General features: G+C 38.4%; 1 protein-coding gene across 2 annotated transcripts in view; it reads left to right on the forward strand.

Moving 5' to 3' along the window:
- The first annotated feature begins 6,077 nt into the window (after window positions 1-6,077).
- PIGU (phosphatidylinositol glycan anchor biosynthesis class U) overlaps window positions 6,078-21,111 on the forward strand; it is an 83,609-nt gene continuing 68,575 nt past the window's right edge. The window contains exons 1-2 of one of the 2 annotated variants that reach the window (XM_003983593.6): window positions 6,078-6,240; window positions 17,084-17,148. In XM_003983593.6, the coding sequence (XP_003983642.3) occupies window positions 6,111-6,240; window positions 17,084-17,148 (195 nt within the window). In that variant the 5' untranslated portion in view covers window positions 6,078-6,110. The remainder of the gene's footprint in view (window positions 6,241-17,083; window positions 17,149-21,111) is intronic. The other variant, XM_019826620.3, reaches the window with a different exon arrangement.

Here is a 21,111-nt window from a genome sequence, read left to right on the forward strand (position 1 = left end):
GAGAGAGGGAGACACAGAATCTGAAGCAGGCTCCAGGCTCTGAGCTGTCAGCACAGAGCCCGACGCGGGGCTCGAACTCACCTACCGTGAGATCCTGACCTGAGCTAAAGTCGGCCACTTAACTGACTGAGCCACCCAGGTGCCCCTAAAATTCACCCATTTAAAGTATATAGCTCGGTGGTTTTGGTATATTCACAGAGTTGTACAATCATCACCACAATCTGATTTTAGAACATTTTTATCATTCCCAAAAGAAATCCTGTACTCATTAGCAGTCATTTCCTATTCTCTACCCCGCCAACCACGTCGGCTTTAGACAACCACTAATCTGCGTTTGATCTCTATAGATTTGCCTATTCTGGACATTTCACATAAATGGAATTATATACAATATGTGGTCTTTTGTGTTTGGCTTATTTTACTTAGCATGTTGTCAAGGTTCATCTATGTTCATCTATGTAGCATGTATCAGTACCTTTTTTTTTTTTTTTTTTTTTACTCAATGATAGTCCATTGGATAGATATACCACATTTTGTTCATCCATTCATAACAAACAAAATGGATATTTTCCTTGTTTCCACTTTTTGGGTATTATGAATAATAACTATGAACAAGCTGTGAACATTCATGTACAATTTTTGTATGGATATCTGTTTCATTTCTCTTGGATATTAGCTAGGAGTTTAATTTTTAGTTCATATGGCAATTCTATGTTTAACATTTTGATGAACTGCCAAACTGTTTTCCAAAGTGGGGGCAGCATTTTATATTCCCACCACCAATACATGAGGGTTCCAATTTCTCCACTTCCTTGCCAATACTCGTTATTATCTGCCTTTTATTGTAGCCACCTTCATAGGTGAGAGGTAATATCTCATTGCGGCTTTGACTTGTATTTCCCTAGTAACTAATGATGTTGAGCATCTTTTCACATGCTTATTGGCCATTTGTGTCTCTTTTGGAGATATGTCTAGTCCAATCCATTGTCCATTTTTTTTTTTTTTTTTTTTTACAGATTTTAAGCAATCTCTACACCCAACCTGGGGCTCAAATTTACAATTCCAAGATCAAGAGTCACATGCTCCACCAACTGAGCCAGCCAGGCACCCCATCCTTGCCCATTTTTAATTGGGTTATTTATTTTCCATTATTGAGTTATAAGAGTTCTTCATATATTCTGAATAAAAGTCCCTAATAAGATATATGATTTGCAGATATTTTCTTCCATTCTGTGAGTTGTCTTTTTATTTCTTGATAGTTCCCTTTGAGGCACAAGTTTTTAATTTTGTGAAATTCAATTTATTTATTTCTTCTTTTGTTGCCTGTGCTTTTGGTATCTAAAAAACCATTGCCTCCTTTTGGGATGAGCACTGGGTGTTGTATGGAAACCAATTTGTCAATAAATTTCATATAAAAAAATAAAAAAAATAAAAAAAAAAACAAAAACCATTGCCTAACTCAAGGTCATGAAGGTGTACTCCTATGTTTTCTTCTAGGTGTCTTACAGTTCTAGTTCTAATATTTAGGTCTATGATCCATGCAAACTCATGTTTAAGAACCACTAGTTTGGGTCTACCTAAAATGTTTTTTCCTAAAGACAATCCTCACCCTAAGAAGAACTTTTAAGTCATCTGTAGGATGATGTAAACAAAAATAAAACAGCTAATATATACCAAGCAAATGGTATGGACTAACCATTTTACATTACATAATCTTGTTCAATCTTCACCAAGAGGTTTGTGTTATAATCACCTCCACTTTTCATGATGTAATACACTTCACTCTATGATGATGTAATACATATATCTCCTCCTTTTATGTCAAAGAGGATACCAACACTTGTGTCTTCAGGAAGGGAGGTTATACAGACTAAATAAGGTCATTTGTGTTAAAAGTATGGCACAGTGCTTGGCAGAACAGGGCTCAAAGGATGAGAATGCCTCTTTCTATTCCTTTCTAATTGCCTCTCCCACTGAAGACCTACCCCTCCCATTGGTCAAGAAAGCTATCAGCTCCAGGGCTGATTTTTGTATTCTCCTAGCATCCTGCTCCGTTTTTTCCCTTTACTCATTATGATTTGTGATTTTACTTTTGTGTTACTCTTAAGATTATCACATCTCTTCAGCTACTCTCCAACTTCCAAAAAGGCATAAGGTGCAATTTTGCCACTGGAATATTCCCCAATACCCTGTATAGAGCCTGGGGATATAGTGATCTTTTAAAAATATATAGCTGACTGGGGCACCTGGGTGGCTCAGTCGGTTAAGAGACCAACTCTTGATTTCAGCTCAGACCACGATCTCATGGTTTGTGAGTTGGAGCCCTGCATTGGGCTCCATGCTGTCAGTGTGGAGCCTGCTCTCTTTCTCTCTCAGCCCCTCCCCTGCTCAATCTCTCTCTCTCTCTCTCAAAATAAAGAAAGAAATAAATTAAAAATATATATACACCTGACTACATCACTTTTTGGTCTAAAATCCTCCAATGGCACATGGATTACCCTTTGAATAAATTCCCAAATTCCCAACTATGGCAAACAAGTCCCTACCTAATTGGCCACGATCTGCCTCTCCCCCATACCTTCTATTACTCTCTCCACTTGGAACACACTTGTTTTCTCTCTCAAACACATTTACTGTTTCCTGATTCAGACTCTGTTTCCTCCACTTGTCAGCTCTGATTAGTTTCTCATCCTTTATGTGTCAGCTCAAATGTCACCTCTTCCCAGAGACTTCCCTGACTGCCCTGTCCAGTGCTACCACCACACTTCCACCAAGTTATTCTTTTCTTCCCCCACCAAGTTATTCTTGATCATACAAGCTGTTTCATCTTATCTACAGACCTGAAATTTTCTTATGTATTTATTTAATATTAATTATTGTAGCTAACATTTAAGCACTCAAATAAGCACTTTTGATACATTAATTAATGAAGTAGTGTGCTACTTAATGCTTATCAATGGGTTCTCCAAAGTCCAAAACTCTGATTTGTAGTGCCTGATTTCTGCGTGTAAACACGCTCATTGGGAGGGATTTCAAGATACTAACCTGACAACACCAGTATAGGAATTGATGGGCAGTGGCACGCCATTATACAATATTTGCCATAGTGATACAGTAGTGATAAATAACCTCAAAAACAAGAACCATATGATCCTCTCAATAGATGCAGAGAAAGCATTTGACAAAATACAGCATCCTTTCTTGATAAAAACCCTCAAGAAAGTAGGGATAGAAGGAGCATACCTCAAGATCATAAAAGCCATATATGAATGACCCAATGCTAATATCATCCTCAATAGGGAAAAACTGAGAGCTTTCCCCCTAAGGTCAGGAACAAGACAGGGATGTCCACTCTCGCCACTGTTATTCAACATAGTATTGGAAACATTAGCCTCTGAAATCAGACAGCACAAAGAAATAAAAGACATCCAAATCATCCAGGAGGAGGTCAAACTTTCACTCTTCGCAGATGACATGATACTCTATATGGAAAACTCTAAAGATTCCACCAAAAAACTGCTAGAACTGATTCATGAATTCAGCAAAGTTGCAGGATATAAAAATCAATGCACAGAAATCAGTTGCATTCCTATACACCAACAATGAAGTAACAGAAAGAGAAATCAAGGAATCGATCCCATTTACAATTGCACCAAAAACCCATAAAATATCTAGGAATAAATCTAACCAAAGAAGTGATAAATCTATACACTGAAAACTACAGAAAGCTTATGAAAGAAATTGAAGAAGACACAAAAAAATGGGAAAAGATCCCATGCTCCTGGATAGGAAGAACAAATATTGTTAAAATGTTGATACTACCCAAAGCAATCTACATATTCAATGCAATCCCTGTCAAAATAACACCAGCATTCTTCACAGAGCTAGAACAAATAATCCCAAAATTTGTATGGAACCAGAAAAGACTCTGAATAGCCAAAGCAATCTTGAAAAAGAAAACCAAAGCAGGAGGCACCACAATCCCGGACTTCAAGCTATACTACAATGCTGTAATCATCAAGACAGTATGGTACTGGAACAAGGACAGACACTCAGATCAGTGGAACAGAATAGAGAACCCAGAAATGGACCCACAAACGTATGGCCAACTAATCTCTGACAAAGCAGGAAAGAATATCCAATGGAATAAAGACAGTCTCTTCAGCAAGTGGTGCTGGGAAAACTGCACAGCGACATGCAGAAGAATGAACCTGGACTACTTTCTTACACCATACACAAAAATAAACTCAACATGGATGAAAGACCTAAATGTAAGACAAGAAACCGTCAAAATCCTCAAGGAGAAAGCAGGCAACAACCTCTTTGACCTTGGCCACAGCAACTTCTTACTCAACGTGTCTCTGGAGTCAAGGGAAACAAAAGCAAAAATGAACTACTGGGACCTCATCAAAATAAAAAGCTTCTGCACAGCTCAGGAAACAATCAGCAAAACTAAAAGGCAACTGATGGAATGGGAGAAGATATTTGCAAATGACATATCAGATAAAAGGTTAGTATCCAAAATCTAGAAAGAACTTATCAAATTCAACACCCAAAAAACAAATAATCCAGTGAAGAAATGGGCAAAAGACATGAATAGACACTTCTCCAAAGAAGACATCCAAATGGCCAACTGACACATGGAAAAATGCTCAACATCACTCATCATCAGGGAAATACAAATCAAAACCACCATGAGATACCACCTCACACCTGTTAGAATGGCTAACATTAACAACTCAGGCAACAACAGATGTTGGCGAGGATGTGGAGAAAGAGGAGCTCTTTTGCATTGTTGGTGGGACTGCAAACTGGTGCAGCCACTCTGGAAAACAGTATGGAAGTTCCTCAAAAGACTAAAAATAGAACTCCCCTACACCCAGCAATTGCACTACTAGGCATTTACCCACGGGATACAGGTGTGCTGTTTCGAAAGGACACATGCACCCCCATGTTTATAGCAGCAAGATCAACAATAGCCAAAGTATGGAAAAAGCCCAAATGTCCATCGATGGATGAATGGATAAAGAAGATGTGGTATATATATACAATAGAGTATTACTCAGCAATCAAACAGAATGAAATCTTGCCATTTGCAACTACATAGATGGAACTGGAGGGTATCATGCTAGGTGAAATTAGTCAGAGAAAGACAAATATCATATGACTTCATTCATATGATGACTTTAAGAGACAAAACAGATGAACATAAGGGAAGGGAAACAAAAATAATATAAAAACAGGGATGGGCTAAATAGGTAAGGAACACTAAGGAATCTACCCCTGAAATTATTGTTGCACTATATGCTAACTAATTTGGATGTAAATTAAAAAAAATTAAATTAAAAAAAAGAGCACAGATAAAACAAAAGTGTAGTAAAAAAGTAAGTAATAAGTTTTGAGTATTTATTACCTTGTTTCAATATAACTTATTTAATTGTAAGTTTATATAATTTAATTTTTGATAATGGCTGTGTTTTAAAAGCGACCAGCAAAATTTCTAAACATTCCTCAATCCTTTCTGGCTAGCTTGTAAGGACCGGCTAACATGCAGCGTTATTTTCCACATGAGGTACCTGAGGCACAGAAAGATTAAGCAACTTGTTCAAGGCTGGAGAGCAAACAGAGCACTCCAAAACGTGTCCTCAGAACACAATATAGTGCCTGGCGTATAGTTGGTGTTCAATAAACAATTGCAGAATACATAAATGAGTACATATTTAATATTATTTTTAAAACATAAAAGGGAAACGTCCTAACATTTAAAACTTACACAAAAGAGTGAAATTAACAACTACTCAAAACTTGCTCATTATTCTAGTAAGATACGCCTTCACTTGCTTACTTAGCAGCGCCGAGCGCTTTTACGAAACACCTGCTCTCTTAAGAGACGTCGCCCAACCCTTTACTACAAGCTTGAGAAGCCCCGCTCTACGTCGCCCCGCCCCATCTCACCGCATGGCTTCCTGGGAGTGGTAGTCCCCAGTATGGGTGCTCCGGTGGCAGCAGCAAGGCGCGCCTGGCCGCGGAACTACAGAGGGTGGCGCACAGGTCGCGAGGCTTTTCCGCCCCACGTTTCCCTCCCCGCCTGCGCGCCCACCCCAGCTATCATGGCGGCTCCCTTGGCTCTGGTGCTGGTAGTGGCCGTGACCGTGCGGGCGGCCTTGTTCCGCTCCAGTCTGGCCGAATTCATTTCCGAACGGGTGGAGGTGGTGTCCCCACTGAGTTCTTGGAAGAGAGGTGAGGCCATTGGCTGGAGTAGGTGGCCAGGCCCCGCCTGTGCTCTCCTGGCCTCAGTGAATGGGAGGCGGGGGCAGTGGCCTCAAGCACAAGATTCTGAGGGAATTGACCCGCTCTGGCGCCCTCGGGGAGGGTGGGAGGGCGGAGCCTGAGGGCGGGGCTGCCGAGGGGAGGGGGCGTAGGACTGTGGTGCCAGGTTTGGGCCGTAGGGGCCTACTCACCTGAGGCGTGGGGAGCTGAGGGGGTGTGTCCCCCTCGGGTCCTGAGCAGAGGGGCGTGGCCTGAGAAAGGATAGATATAAGAGAAGGGCGTGCTGGCTGGATTGGGATTTGCAGAGGTGATTCGGTTTTGGTGAGGGATTGTAGGTGGTGCTCCCTGGGGTATGGGATAGTGAGTGAGGGGTTCCCTGAGTGAGGGAACCTATCTTGCCTAAGCCAGTAGAGTGTGTGAGTGTGCTTAGACGCGTGTTCTCGGTCTGGGACTTGTACTACAGCATTTCCTACTGTTTCTTAAATTCTTCATCCACTATTTTATACCAGTGCCTACAGTGAGACAGAATTTGTGCTGAAGGATCCACAGGCTAGTGGGAGAGACAGATAGTTATAATCCTTTTTGGAAAATGTTCTTCCCGTGTACATCCAGTTCCTTTCTTGGAGTTTCAACCCTGAAGGAAGTGTCCTCTCTTTTTCCAGTTTCCTAAGGATGTGGGCTGCGAGCTAACTGTTGAGGGATGTAGAATTTGGAAAGGGAGTTTAGAGAAAGAATTCCTGGTAGCGGAAGGTAAACAGGACCAAGAAAATGTTGAAGGGTGCAAAATGTACAAAGTGAAGGAGAAATGGAGTAGGGGTTAGGTTAGGGCCAGAATTTAAGACTTATAAAAAAAACTTTCTTAAGTACAGTGTACATCAATGCACGTATAATAAGTGTTGAACTCAGTGAATTTTTATAAACTGTATACACATGTAGCCAGCACCCCTAGCCAGCACCCAGATCAAAAAACAAAACATTACAGGAGTAACAGCACCCCAGAAGTTCTCTTTGTGTCCCTGAGCTTTAAATGCTAGAGTTTTGATGTTATCCCATAGACATTCTGGAATGGGGAATGGCATAATGAATGGTTGTTTTATGAATAATTCAAGCTTAGGTTTCTAAAAATACTATATATGAAAGGCTGTGGTAAGCCTCTGATCCCCAAGTTATTCTGTGTGTTAGATGGTGTTATTTCCCCCATTTTACAGATGAAGAAACCAAAATTTAGAGAAGTTGACAAATGGTGATAAAGGTAGTAGTAATTCTTATGTGTGATGGTGAGAGCTTACACTTGATAATCCTTGCATATAATGTTTGCATATAGTTATTTGTTGAACCAACTGAATTGTTTGGGTTGAAGCCACTTGGTCCCTGCTTTCTTCTGGCTACCAAAAGCCCCAAGGCAGTATTAGGCCCTCCTTCCTCTGTTCTCTTAGCACTTTATACATAACTTCTATTAAGAGTATGTCTCACTTTTTATTATAATTATTTGTTTATATCTGGTTTCTCCATTGTAGTATGAGTTCCTTGCAGGCCAAAACTGTTTTACTCATTACTGAATCCTTTGTGCCTTGCATAGAGTAATTAGTTGTATTGTTACTATTAAATAAATGTTGAAGAAAAGAAAACATAAGATCTGGTTACATATAGGAAGGGCAGGGTGAAGGATCCTAAGATGAGGCAATATAATATGGTGATTAAGAGCACAGGGTCTGGGATCTTTAAAAGGGTTTGAGTCTTCTTTTGCTTCTCTACATATATCTGTATGATCTCCAACATAATTTTTCTCATCTGTAAAATAGGAAGTTATAATATGTACCCCATTAAATGAGATAATCCATGTTTAAGCTCTTAGCACAATAATGAAAGCCAGAACAGTTAATTCTAGGATTTTGAATCTAAATAATCAGGAGAACAATTGTGATATTGGCTAAAATAGGTGAGTTAGAAAGCATAGCCGTAAGTGTTTGATGTATGTATAGGGTGATATTATGATATTCAGAGGTTTAGGTCTGGAGCTTGGGGCCAGTGTCAGAGCTAGAGAGAGATTTGCTAATCACCTATCTGAATCTGATGGGGTCAGAATAATTATTTGTCCTGTTTTAAGCGGGGTTGGTACATCTGTATCACTTGTCTTCAGAGTATACTTTTAAGACGGGATATTTTAAGAAGCAAGTGATTGTATTTAACCCTAAAAGGCAGGCATTTAAAAATACTGAAGTAGGAGCCCCTCTGGTTTCACATGGCATTCATTCATTCCACATGAGTTTTTTGAGTGACCAGTTGTTTGGGTGAAGGACTGTGAATCCAAATAGATTTTGGTTGACTGTAACCATAGAGTGATTTTTAATGGGAATAAATGAGAAGTTGTAAACTTGGAGGAGATGATTCTTGTCTTCAAATATCTGAAGGGTTTTAACTTGGCATGTTGTCAATTCTTTCATGTGCAGATGACAGAATCCCAACTCAAACTGCGCAAATTATAATAAAAAGTGAACTTATTGGCCTACATAACAGAACAATTCAGGCAGGGTAGATGGTGACTTCAAATCTAGCTAGATCCAGAGACTCAGTGATCTCATCATGACTAATTCTTTCTCTATCTTGGCATTGACTGCATTCAGGAGGGCTCTTCTTGGGTATTGGCAAGATTGGCCCCAATAGTCTCTGGCTTTTATATCCTCACAGTGTCAGGTCCAGTGGAAGGAGAGTGAGTGTTCTTCAACAAACATAACGAAAGCCTTGGCATTGAGTCACATTGAACTTATTTGGGTTATATGCCAATTCTTAAGCCAATTACTGTGGTCAGCCTAAGTCATGTATCCATATACATATTATATGTATCCTACTGGCTGGCTCAGTTGGTGGAGCGTGTGACTCTGGATCTTGGGATTCTGGGTTTGTGCTCCATGTTGGGTGTAGAGATTACTTAATAAAACCTTAAAAATAATATCTATCTATCTACATCTTTGGAGAGGGGACAACCTTCCAAACTATGGAAGAGGGGGCACCCTATAGGAAGACCAGAGTGCTATTACCAGAAGAGGGGGAAATTGATGCTGGGTAGGTGAAAATAACGGATACCCATTATAATAGGAAAGACATTTTTTCTATGTCATTCATTTCTACAGACCCATCAGTTTATTTGGTAGTTCAACTAAAATTTATATAAATATTTTACTTGACAAAAATGCAAGCATGTGCTTCTCAGACAGTAACTAACACTAATATAATGCTTTCTATATGACAGGCACTGTTCTAAGCATTTTAGATATGTCTAAGAACTAATTTAATCACCACAATGGCCCTAAGATGTAAATAGTTTTATGTGTAAATACCCCATTTTATAGATGAGAAAATGGAAGCACAGAGAGATTAAGTCACATACATAATGTTTTATGTGAATAGCTGGGAGTCTTTAGGCGTTGCTGTTCCACCAGAGTGCACTCTATACCATCTTGCATAGAAATCTGTCAGAAATAATTTTGGAACTTTTTTTTTAAATCATATATTTTTTAATCATATATTTTAATCAAATATATATATTTTTAATCATATATATTCCTCAGCCTTTGCTCTAATGATTAGGAATCAATATGGGCTTAGCTTCTTGAGTTTAGGGTAGAGCCCAAGCTATAAGTGCTTATTTAGAAACCCACCTCCAATGCAGCTATGAGGCTCAGGGTCAGGAAGAACACTTCTGATAGCACTACTTTAAAAAAACCAGAACTTTTATTGTTAAACACAATGGAGAATTAATAAACCACACACAACAATGTATTGCACAGTGAATCATTATAAGCAAAACACATTTGTAGGCATCATCCAAATCAAGAATCAGAACTTTGTCACTTATTCCAGAAGCCCTTATGTATGCCCCATTTTAGGCACAGCCCCTCAGCGCCTTCATTAAATAACCATTATCCTGACTTTTATAGTCATGACATCTTTTTTTTTTTTTAATTTATTTATTTTGAGAGAGACAGAGACAGTGCAAGTTGGGGAGGTACAGAGAGAGAGGGAGACAGAGAATCCCAAGCAGGCTCTGTACTGTCTGCTTGGAGCCTGACGTGGGGCTTGAACTTATGAAACTGTGAGATCATAACCTGAGCTGAAACCAAGAGTCAGATGTTTGACTGAGCCACCCAGGTGCCCCCATGACATCTTTTTTTTTTTTTAAGTTTGTTTGTTTGTTTGTTTGTTTGTTTAGAGAGAGAGAGAGAACAAGCCGGGGAGGGGTAGAGAGAAGGAGAGTGTGAGAATCCCAAGCAGGCTCCACACTGTCAGCACAGCCCCCGACATGGGACTTGAACTCATGAACCATGAGATCATGACCTGAGCTGAAATCAGGAGTTGGATGCTTAACCATCTGAGCCATCCAGGCATCCCTATACTTATGACATTTTTATATCCTCTTTGTTTTATTGCTCTGATGAGTGTCCCTAGTTGCTATAGCTTAGTGTTGCCCTTAAACGTTTTTATATGTGGTTTAAGTCTCCCCTAATCTTTAAGGTCCCCATCCATCCTATCCTTTTCTTATCTGTTGAAGAACCCAGACCATTTGACCTCTAGTGTTTCCCATAGTTTGGACTTTACTGATTGTATATTCATGGTTCAGTTTAACATATTCGCATGTTCACTGTGTTTCCTGCAAATTGGCAGTGGGATCCAGAGACTGGATACCACTACTTTTTTTGTTTTTTAGCTTTTTACTTGAAATAATTTTATATTTATAAAACATTTGCAAAGATAGTACAGAGATATCATGTATACCCTTCATCCAGCTTCCCTTCATGTTTACATCCTGCATAATTAGAGTACATTGGTCAGAACTAAGACAATACTAAGACAATAATGTCCATATAATACCATTAAACAAATTGTAGTTGCTCAGAGTCTACCATTTTCCCACTATTCTTTTCCTGTTCCAGCATCTGATTTAGGATCATATATTGCATTTAGTGGTGGGCCCTCATTCTTTTGCTATTGGTGAGAGTTCCTCAGCTTTGCGTTGTCTTTTATGACTGTGACACTTTTGAAACATACTGGTCAAGTATTGTACAAACAATGTCTCCCAATTTGGGTTTGTCTAATGTTTCTCATAGTAAGATTGAGATCGTGGATTTTGGGGAAAAGTCCCACTGAAATGATGTGATCTTCTCAATGTATTGGATCGAGGTACATCATATTGAAATGGCTTATTACTGATGATGTTAACCTTAATCCCTTGGTTATGATAGTATCTGCCTGGTTTCTCCACTGTAAAGTTACTATTTTCCCTTTTTAATTTATAAACATTTGGGGGGATATATGTAGGGGCTCTGTATATATCTTGTTTCTCTCTAAAGTTTTTACTCACTACTTTTTGCACTTATGGGTTGATGATCTTGCCTGCAGCAGTCATTACTATGGTGTTCTAATGATGACTTTTCTATTGCCCTCATTCCTTCTTCATTATGAATTGGAATCTTCTGTAAGGAAGAGTTGTCCCTTCTTCCTTATTTATTTAACATCTGTATGGACTTATAGGTATTTATTTTATTCTCTGGGTTATAATCCATATTATCTTTATTTTGATGCTCAAAATCTTTGGCCATTGCGACCTCTTTCAGGTTGACTCCTTTGTCCTTGGACATACTTTGCTCACTATTTTGTTTGTTTGTTTGTTTTGTTTTGTTCTGGTGTTTTTAATACTTCATTACTTTCTGGAACCACAAGATGCTTTAGTCTTACCTTATTTTTCTCTTGGTCTAGCCCTGGAATTGACCACTGCTCCAAGGAATCCTGGTTTCTTTTATTGAAAAAAGTTATGTAGAAAGCAAGTTCTGGATGCTAGGTGTGTTCATTGCTATGGGAATGACACTGTCTCTTGGGCCTTCTGGGCTAGAAATATAGATACTACTTATTTTGAACAAGCTTAATGCATGCCCTTCTTGATATGGGAAGCTCAAAGACCATGTTTGCCTTTTTTTTTTTTAATGGTTATTTTTGAGAGAGAGAAAGCGCGAGTGAGTGAGTGTGAGTGGGGGAGGGGCATAGAGAGAAGGGAGACACAGAATGTGATACAGACTTCAGGCACTGAGCTGTCAGCACAGAGCCCGACACAAGGCTCAAACTCATGAACCCCGAGATCATGACCTGAGCTGAAGTCAGAAGCTTAACCGACAGGTGCCCCAGACAATGTTTGTCTTATGCTACATAATATGTTTTTATTATCAACCATAAGAAAAATATGTAAAGGTAACTAAATAAGAATTTTTACTTCATGGGATTTATCAGTTAAGAGTTGAGACACTTGGGGTCCCTGGGTGGCTTATTTGGTTAAGTGTCCTACTTCAGCTCAGGTCATGATCTCGCAGTTTGTGAGTTCAAGCCCCACGTTGGGGTCTGTGCTGACAGCTCAGAGCCTGGAGTCTGCTTCAGATTCTGTTTCTCCCTCTCTCTCTGCTCTTCCCCCGCTCATGCTCTGTCTCTCTCTCCTTCAAAAATAAATACACATTAAAAAAAAAAAGAGTTGAGACACTTTATTGGGGTGCCTGGCTGGCTCAGTTGGTAGAGTATGTCTCTTGATCTTGGGGTTGTAAGTTCAAGTCTCATGTTGGGTATAGACATTACTTAAAAATAAAATCTTAAAAAAAAAAAGAGTTGAGACCCTATAAAAAAAGCCCTTATATTTTAGAATAGTCAGCAATAATTAATTAGTTTTTATGGTTAACTATTCTGAAGCATTAGTTGTTGGATAATAATCCCATGAAGCTGAAATTTTATTCAATTTATCTGGTGTACTTTTTACAGGTGTTATTTTGGGGGGTACTCTAGGAAAAAGAATGGCTTAAAGCTATGAGTTCTTTGTATTGTTGTTGTTTTGAGTATTTTGTTTTTCTGCCCAAACAGACATTTTATGAAACCTATGTTAAAATGTTCCCAGCAAAATATTATTGGAACATAGTTATATATGTTAGAATTTGGGGCCCTGGTTTTTCTTTTATACATGGAGTAAATTCACCATCACATTCTAGAGGATTTTGTTACTCTGTAATTCAGATGTTCCCAAATGTACTGCAGACCATGCCAAAGTTTTCAATCATGTGCACCAAAGTAAGGACATTATAAGTTTATCATAAATATCAATGTATTCAAGTAAAAATATTTTGAGTTGATGCTCTTCCTACACTTTTTAATGTTATAGATGGTGGGAGTAAATGATAGTTTGTTTGTTTTTTAATGTTTCCATGAGGTTAACTCTTTCCTTAGATCAATTATTTATTAAGTAATATGAGTTCATATTTAATCATCATGATAGCAGTGCCACATTCTAAGCACTTGCCAGAAAACACATTAACAAATTTTGAGGTGTACAGTATCCTAGCAAAAGCATATCTGAGAGAAATTACATTTTAGACAATTGCCTAAAAAGTATGCAATCTCCCTCTGGATTAAACCAGTGGAGAGTGATGTCTATGGACAGCATCTTACTGGTCCTCTGTTGAATTGCTTTTACTGCTCTGTGGTAGGATGCCATTGACTTAGGTGGAGAGTTGCCCTGTGAAGTGGCCTGATGAATCATCTCCTGGGGTCTCCAGTAAAGCTGTTAGTGAAGGGTTGAATAGTTGTGTTACACAGCAACCTCTTTATGTGGCTCCGTGGGGCAAATTTCTTTCTGGTCCTAGTATAAGGACCAGTTATAGCTGTCTTGAGCAATAGCTTTTTTTATTTTAACAGCCAGTATGAACTCTGTAACTGATTAAGTTTCCTTCTAGGGTGGGTCCATTTAAGGCCCACTCATTATAAATATATATTTTTGGAACAGGCTTTGTAACTTTGATTTTGTTTTATTTATCTTTGAATAGGTAATTCTATCACAGGATTCAAAAACCAGTGGTGCAAAAGGCTATATGATTAAAAGGCACCTTTCCATACCACTTTCCTATAACCACCCACTTGTGTTCCCTGGAGGGACCAGATTCTTACGTATATCAGTTTCTTACATGTGCTTCTGAGATTTTAGGCATATATAAGCTCATACCTTTTATAGTTTTTTGTGTGTCCGTTTATGTTTTTTCTTATCCTTCACTCATTTTTTTAAAATTAAATTTCCTGTTTCTTTCTAATAATTATGAAATAGTGCTCATTGCTAAAGATTCAGAAAATGAAGAAAAGGTAAAAGAAACTAGACATCTTCTGTAATCTTATCAGCAGAGATGGTTGCTGTATTTTAAATTTTTATTTATTTTGTTTAATGTCTAAGGTTTATGTTTAATTTGAGGCATTTCTCATTGAATACATATTCATTTTCTCTCAAATAATTAAATGGATCAAGGCTTATAAATATTTAAAATATTTATTTAAAATAAATATTTAAAAAAAAATTTGATCATACTGACATACTGTGTTATGACCTGCTTTTAATTAAAAAAAAAATTTTTTTTTAACGTTTATTTTTTTATTTTTGAGACAGAGAGAGACAGAGCGTGAACGGGGGAGGGGCAGAGAGAGAGGGAGACACAGAATCGGAAGCAGGCTCCAGGCTCTGAGCCATCAGCCCAGAGCCCGACGGGGGGCTCGAACTCACGGACCGTGAGATCGTGACCTGAGCTGAAGTCGGACGCTTAACCGACTGAGAAACCCAGGTGCCCCAACCTGCTTTTCATTTAAGAGTATTTCATGGCCATCTTTCTTTTAGTAAATGCATATCTGTAATGTGCTTTTTTATTTTAACTCTTAATTTTGAAATAATTTTAGATTTCAAAAAGTTGCAAAAATGGTACAGAATTCCTGTTTACCTGGTACTCAACTTCTTCTAATGTTAACATCCTTCATAACCATAGTACACTGACCTAGCCCAGAAAATTATTATTCATACAATACTAATAACTAATCTGTTATTAGAATTTTATCAATTATACCAGTAATGTCATTTTTATGGTCCAAGATTCAGTCCACAATCCCACACTGCATTCAGTTATTATGTATCCTTAGTCTCTTCCAATCTGGGACACTTCCTCAGTCTTAACTTTTTTTAAGTTTATTTATTTATTTTGAGAGAGAGAGGGAGACAGAGAATCCCAAGCAGGCTCTGAGCTGTCAGTGCAGAGCCTGACATGGGGCTCAAATCTCATGAACCATGAGATCATGACCTGAGCCGAAATCAAGAGTCAGATGCTTAGCTGACTGCGCCCCCAGGGCACCCCTCAGTCTTAACATTTTTGAAGTGCACTGGCTGGCTATTTTGTCTCTCAATTTGGGTTTTCCTGATGTTTTCTCATGATTAGATTGAAATTATGCTTTTTTGGCCAGGGTACCACATTTTTGGCAAGGGTACCACATTTTTGGCATAAGGACTACAGAAGTGTTTATCCCCATCTCAGTGAATCATTCAGGAGGTACTTGATGTTGATAGTGTGAACTGTCCAACGTTATTACTGGTGATGTTAACTTTGGTCACACGATTAAGGTAGTGAGTGCCAAGTTTGTCCATATAAAATTATTTCCCCCCTTGCAAATATGGCTTCTCATCATATTTTTTCTCCCTGATTTTAGTATCCCTTGATGATCTTGCCTTTCACAGTTATTACTGTGAGGTCTCCCGAATGGTGATTTTCTATTTCCATCTTTCCTTCTACATTTGATACTTATAGTTCTCTGTAAGGAAGAGCTTTCTTTGCTCATCCACTTATTTATATTCATTTATATCATAGTATGATTTTTAACTATGAAATATTTCTATGTATCTATCCACACATCCACATATATACATATCATAATTTATTTAGATAAATCTCTATTAATGGACATTGAGATGATGATTATTATTTTAATATTTATTTATTTTTGAGAGAGAGACAGAGTGAGAGTGGAGAGGGGCAGAGAGAGAGGGAGACACAGAATCCGAAGCAGGCTCCAGGCTCTGAGCTGTCAGCACAGGGCCCGAGGTGGGCCAGGCTCGAACTCACTAACAGCAAGATCATGACCTGAGCCAAAGTCAGATGCTTAACCAGTTGAGCCACCCAGGCACCCCTGGGATTATTTTTTTAAGTTTATTTATTTTGAGAAAGAGAGCTGATGCACAAGTGGGGGAGGGGCAGAGAGAGATTGGGAGAGAGAGAGAGAGAGAGAGAGAGAGAGAGAGAGAGAGAGAACAGAGAGGATCCCAAGCAGGCTCTCCACTGTTAGCACGGAGCTGGATGTGGGGCTGGTCATGACCTGAGCCAAAGTTGGACGCTTAACTGACTGAGCTACCCAGGCGTCCCAAGGAATTATTTTTATTTTTTTAATGCTCTGAGCACCATAATGAACATACAGTTATTTCCCTAAGATAAATTGCCCTAAGAACAATCATTTCAGTGTCAAAAGTACTTAAAAAGTACATATTTCCCTGTAGAAAATTTAATACAAATGTCACTCAAGCAACATATGAAAGTGCCCATTTCCCCACACTAGGGACAACATTTCTCAACTTCTAATATGTTGTCTTATTATTTTGGGGAATGTGGCAAAATATACATAAAGGAAACACTTTTTAGAGTGGGTGGAAATTACAGTGAGATCAAAGAAAGCTCATAGTTTAACAAAATTTTCTCCTGAGAGCTGCCCCACAGTGAAAATAGATGCTCTGTATGGAAAAAAGTTTCATGTCATCTGAAATGTTCAAATCAAGATTTAAAGCCACTTGCTGGGATTGAGGTAAAGGGGCTTGGACAAACTGTGAGGCCCTTCTTGTTCCTGGGAGTATCTAATACATTGGTCTCTGGCCATCTGCATATGTCTCTGAACTTGGATGAAATGAAGTGAACTTGGATGTCTTACTTTTCAGTGGTTGAAGGCCTTTCACTGTTGGACTTGGGAGTGTCTCCGTATTCTGGAGCAGTGTTTCATGAAGTAAGTGTTCTTGTTTTCTTTTCTGGGTATTAAGAGTAGTTTATAGTCACAAATACCAAAGCCTAACCTCCATTTTGTACAAACATTTGAAAACATCTATTTTTGAAAATCATATTTAGAAACAGACCTTTTTTAGATGTCCTCTGCATAAGAAGGAGGTTTCACAATTGCAGTGGAAATGATCCAGATCAAGATTGTGATTTGCGGAAGCAGATGAGACTTCTGTAGAAGTTACCATTTTTATTGGCAAATAAATCGTAAACAGTTCCCAGTGCACAAATAAGTTGTATGCTAATTGGCCTGTAATTGGTTCTTTGGAACATGCTTTTCCATGAAAACTGTGTTAGCAATGCTGGTTTCTTAGAAAGTCACAAAAGCCTGTTTAACCCATAAAATTAGTTCTTAAGAATGCTAAAGTCATTGTTGGGTCACCATCATCTCTTGCTTGGGCTCCTGCAACAGCTTCCTGACGAGTCTTGCTCCATTCGGTCTTGCTCCTTTACTTTTAATTCTGCAGTCAGAGTCATCTTTCTGAAATGTGAATCTGATTTTGTCAGCTCACCACTGAACTCAGGATAAAATCCAAACACCTTAGGGAGTATACAAAGCCCTGTGGGCCCTGCTTACCACATTAACCACATTTCTTTCCACTCTCACCTCCCCATTATTATTGGTTACATCGTTTTAAAGTACAAGTCTTCTAATTTGAAATTTTAATCCCTCAGTTTTACAGTTGTATCCTTCATACATACTTTGAGACCAAATTTGTTTGTTTGTTTGTTTGTTTGTTTTTTCTGTCTAGTATTTTGAAAGCATTCAGCTTGGTTCTCATGGAAATAACAACAGGCTTTTGCATTCATATTAGTTAGCTTGTATTACTGTCTAATTGAGCCACAATAATAAGAGCAGCTAGCAGAAACAGGGACAATTTAAGACTCTTAATAAGCACACAATTCAGTTATTGGGAATAGATATGTGTGGGCATATAAAAGCATAGCCCACTAGCCACAAGGGCCCAGTGTGGAGGAGGCCTTGGGCAGTATGTTTTCTAGACAGAATAGGAACTCCCTGAGAGAGTTCTCACATACATTCATAATGCTCCAGCACTGTATTCTCTCTTACCTGTGTTTCTTTGCTCATGTTCTTGTCTCCTTATGGAAGGCTATTCTTCCCTCTTTTTGTGATTAGCTTTACTATTTAGGTATTAGCTTAGAGTTTACCTCCTTCTAGAAACCGTTCTTCCTGAACATCTTCCAAAGCATCTTGTGCTTATACTTTTAATGGCTCATATCATACTCTTGAAATTGCCTCTGTACTTGTTTTACCTAGTATGCTATATGTTCCTCAGAACAGGTACTGGCACCTTTTCATTAAGTATTCCTAGTCCCTAGTCCTGTATCTACAGATGTATTCCAATCCCTCCCTTCCTTCTGTCTTTTAATAAAGATTTGTTAAGTACATACCAAATGCCAGCTACCCTGGTAGGTGTTAGGGATACAAAACAAGACACGGTCCTTGGCCTCATGGTACTTATTTCTGAGAGCACAAAGAAAAAAAAAGTTAGTAAAAAGAAAACAGATTTCAGAGCAAAGAATATTACCAGAAGTAAAGAAGTTTATTGCATAATGATAAGGGGGTCAATTCTCAAGAGAACATAACAATCCTAATGTGTATGCACCTAATAACAGAGTTTCAAAATACATGGAAACTGACAGAACTGCAAGGAGAAATAGACAAATCCACAATTATAGTCAGAGGTTTCAATATCCTTCTCTCAGGGATTCATAGGACAAGCAGACAAAATCAACAAGGCTGTAGAAGCCTTGAATAGCATGTCAACCAACTTGACCTCATTGACATTTATAGAACATTCTGTCCAACAACAGCAAAACACATAATCTTTTCAAGTGTACATGGAACATCTGCAAGATAGACCATATTCTGGGTCATAAAATAAGGCTTAATGAATTTAAAAGGATTGAAGTCATAGAAAGTATATTCTTTGACCACAATAGAATTAAATAAAAAACTAATACCAGAAAGATGTCTGGAAAGTCCCCAAATATTTGGAAACTAAGTATTCTCCTCAATAACCCATGGATCAAAGAAGAAATCAGAAGGGAAATTAGAAAGTATTTGAACTGAATGAAAATGAAAGCACAACCTATTGAAATATGTGGGATGTCAGTAAGCAGTACTCGGGGGAAATATATAGTGCTAAATGCCTATATTGGAAAAGAAGAAAGGTCTCAAACTGATGACCTCTGTTTTTACCTTAAGAAACTAGGAAAAGATGGGCACAAAAACAGACAGATCAGTGGAACAGAATAGAGAACCCAGAAATGGACCCACAAACGTATGGCCAACTAATCTCTGACAAAGCAGGAAAGAATATCCAATGGAATAAAGACAGTCTCTTCAGCAAGTGATGCTGGGAAAACTGGACAGCGACATGCAGAAGAATGAACCTGGACTACTTTCTTACACCATACACAAAAATAAACTCAACATGGATGAAAGACCTAAATGTAAGACAAGAAACCATCAAAATCCTCGAGGAGAAAGCAGGCAACAACCTCTTTGACCTTGGCCACAGCAACTTCTTACTCAACGTGTCTCTGGAGTCAAGGGAAACAAAAGCAAAAATGAACTACTGGGACCTCATCAAAACAAAAAGCTTCTGCACAGCTCAGGAAACAATCAGCAAAACTAAAAGGCAACTGACGGAATGGGAGAAGATATTTGCAAATGACATATCAGATAAAAGGTTAGTATCCAAAATCTAGAAAGAACTTATCAAATTCAACACCCAAAAAACAAATAATCCAGTGAAGAAATGGGCAAAAGACATGAATAGACACTTCTCCAAAGAAGACATCCAAATGGCCAACTGACACATGGAAAAATGCTCAACATCACTCATCATCAGGGAAATACAAATCAAAACCACCATGAGATACCACCTCACACCTGTTAGAATGGCTAACATTAACAACTCAGGCAACAACAGATGTTGGCGAGGATGTGGAGAAAGAGGAGCTCTTTTGCATTGTTGGTGGGACTGCAAACTGGTGCAGCCACTCTGGAAAACAGTATGGAAGTTCCTCAAAAGACTAAAAATAGAACTCCCCTACGACCCAGCAATTGCACTACTAGGTATTTATCCAAAGGATATAGGTATGCTGTTTCGAAGGGGCACATGCACCCCGATGTTTATAGCAGCACTATCAACAATAGCCAAAGTATGGAAAGAGCCCAAATGTCCATCGATGGATGAATGGATAAAGAAGATGTGGTGTATATATACAATGGAGTATTACTCAGCAATCAAACAGAATGAAATCTTGCCATTTACAACTGCATGGATGGAACTGGAGGGTATTATGCTAAGTGAAATTAGTCAGAGAAAGACAAATATCATATGACTTCACATATGATGACTTTAAGACACAGAACAGATGAACACAAGGGGAGGGAAGCAAAAATAATATAAAAACAGGGAGGGGGACAAAACATAAGAGACTCATAAATATGGAGAACAAACAGGGTTACTGGAGGGGGTGTGGGAGGGGGGATGGACTAAATGGGTAAGGGGCATTAAGGAGTCTACTCCTGAAATCATTGTTACATTATATGCTAACTAATTTGGATATAAATTTTAAAAATGACATTAAAATAAAAAAAATAAAATTGCCTTGTTCTTTAAAAAAATAAATTAGGAAAAGAAGATAAATTAACCTCAAAGTAAGCAGAATAAAAGAAATAAGATCTAAGTGAAAACAAACAGGAAAACAATATTGAAAATCACTGAAACAAAGTTGGTTCTTTGGGATGAACAGTCAAATTGATAAACTTTTGGGAATTGGGATATATTCAATATCTTGGTTGTGGTAATGGTTTCATGGGTGTATACATAGGCCAAAACTTATCAAATTGTATACTTTAGGGGCTCCTGGGTGGCTC

This window comes from Felis catus, chromosome A3, assembly GCF_018350175.1.
Source record: "Felis catus isolate Fca126 chromosome A3, F.catus_Fca126_mat1.0, whole genome shotgun sequence".
Lineage (NCBI taxonomy): Eukaryota > Metazoa > Chordata > Mammalia > Carnivora > Felidae > Felis > Felis catus.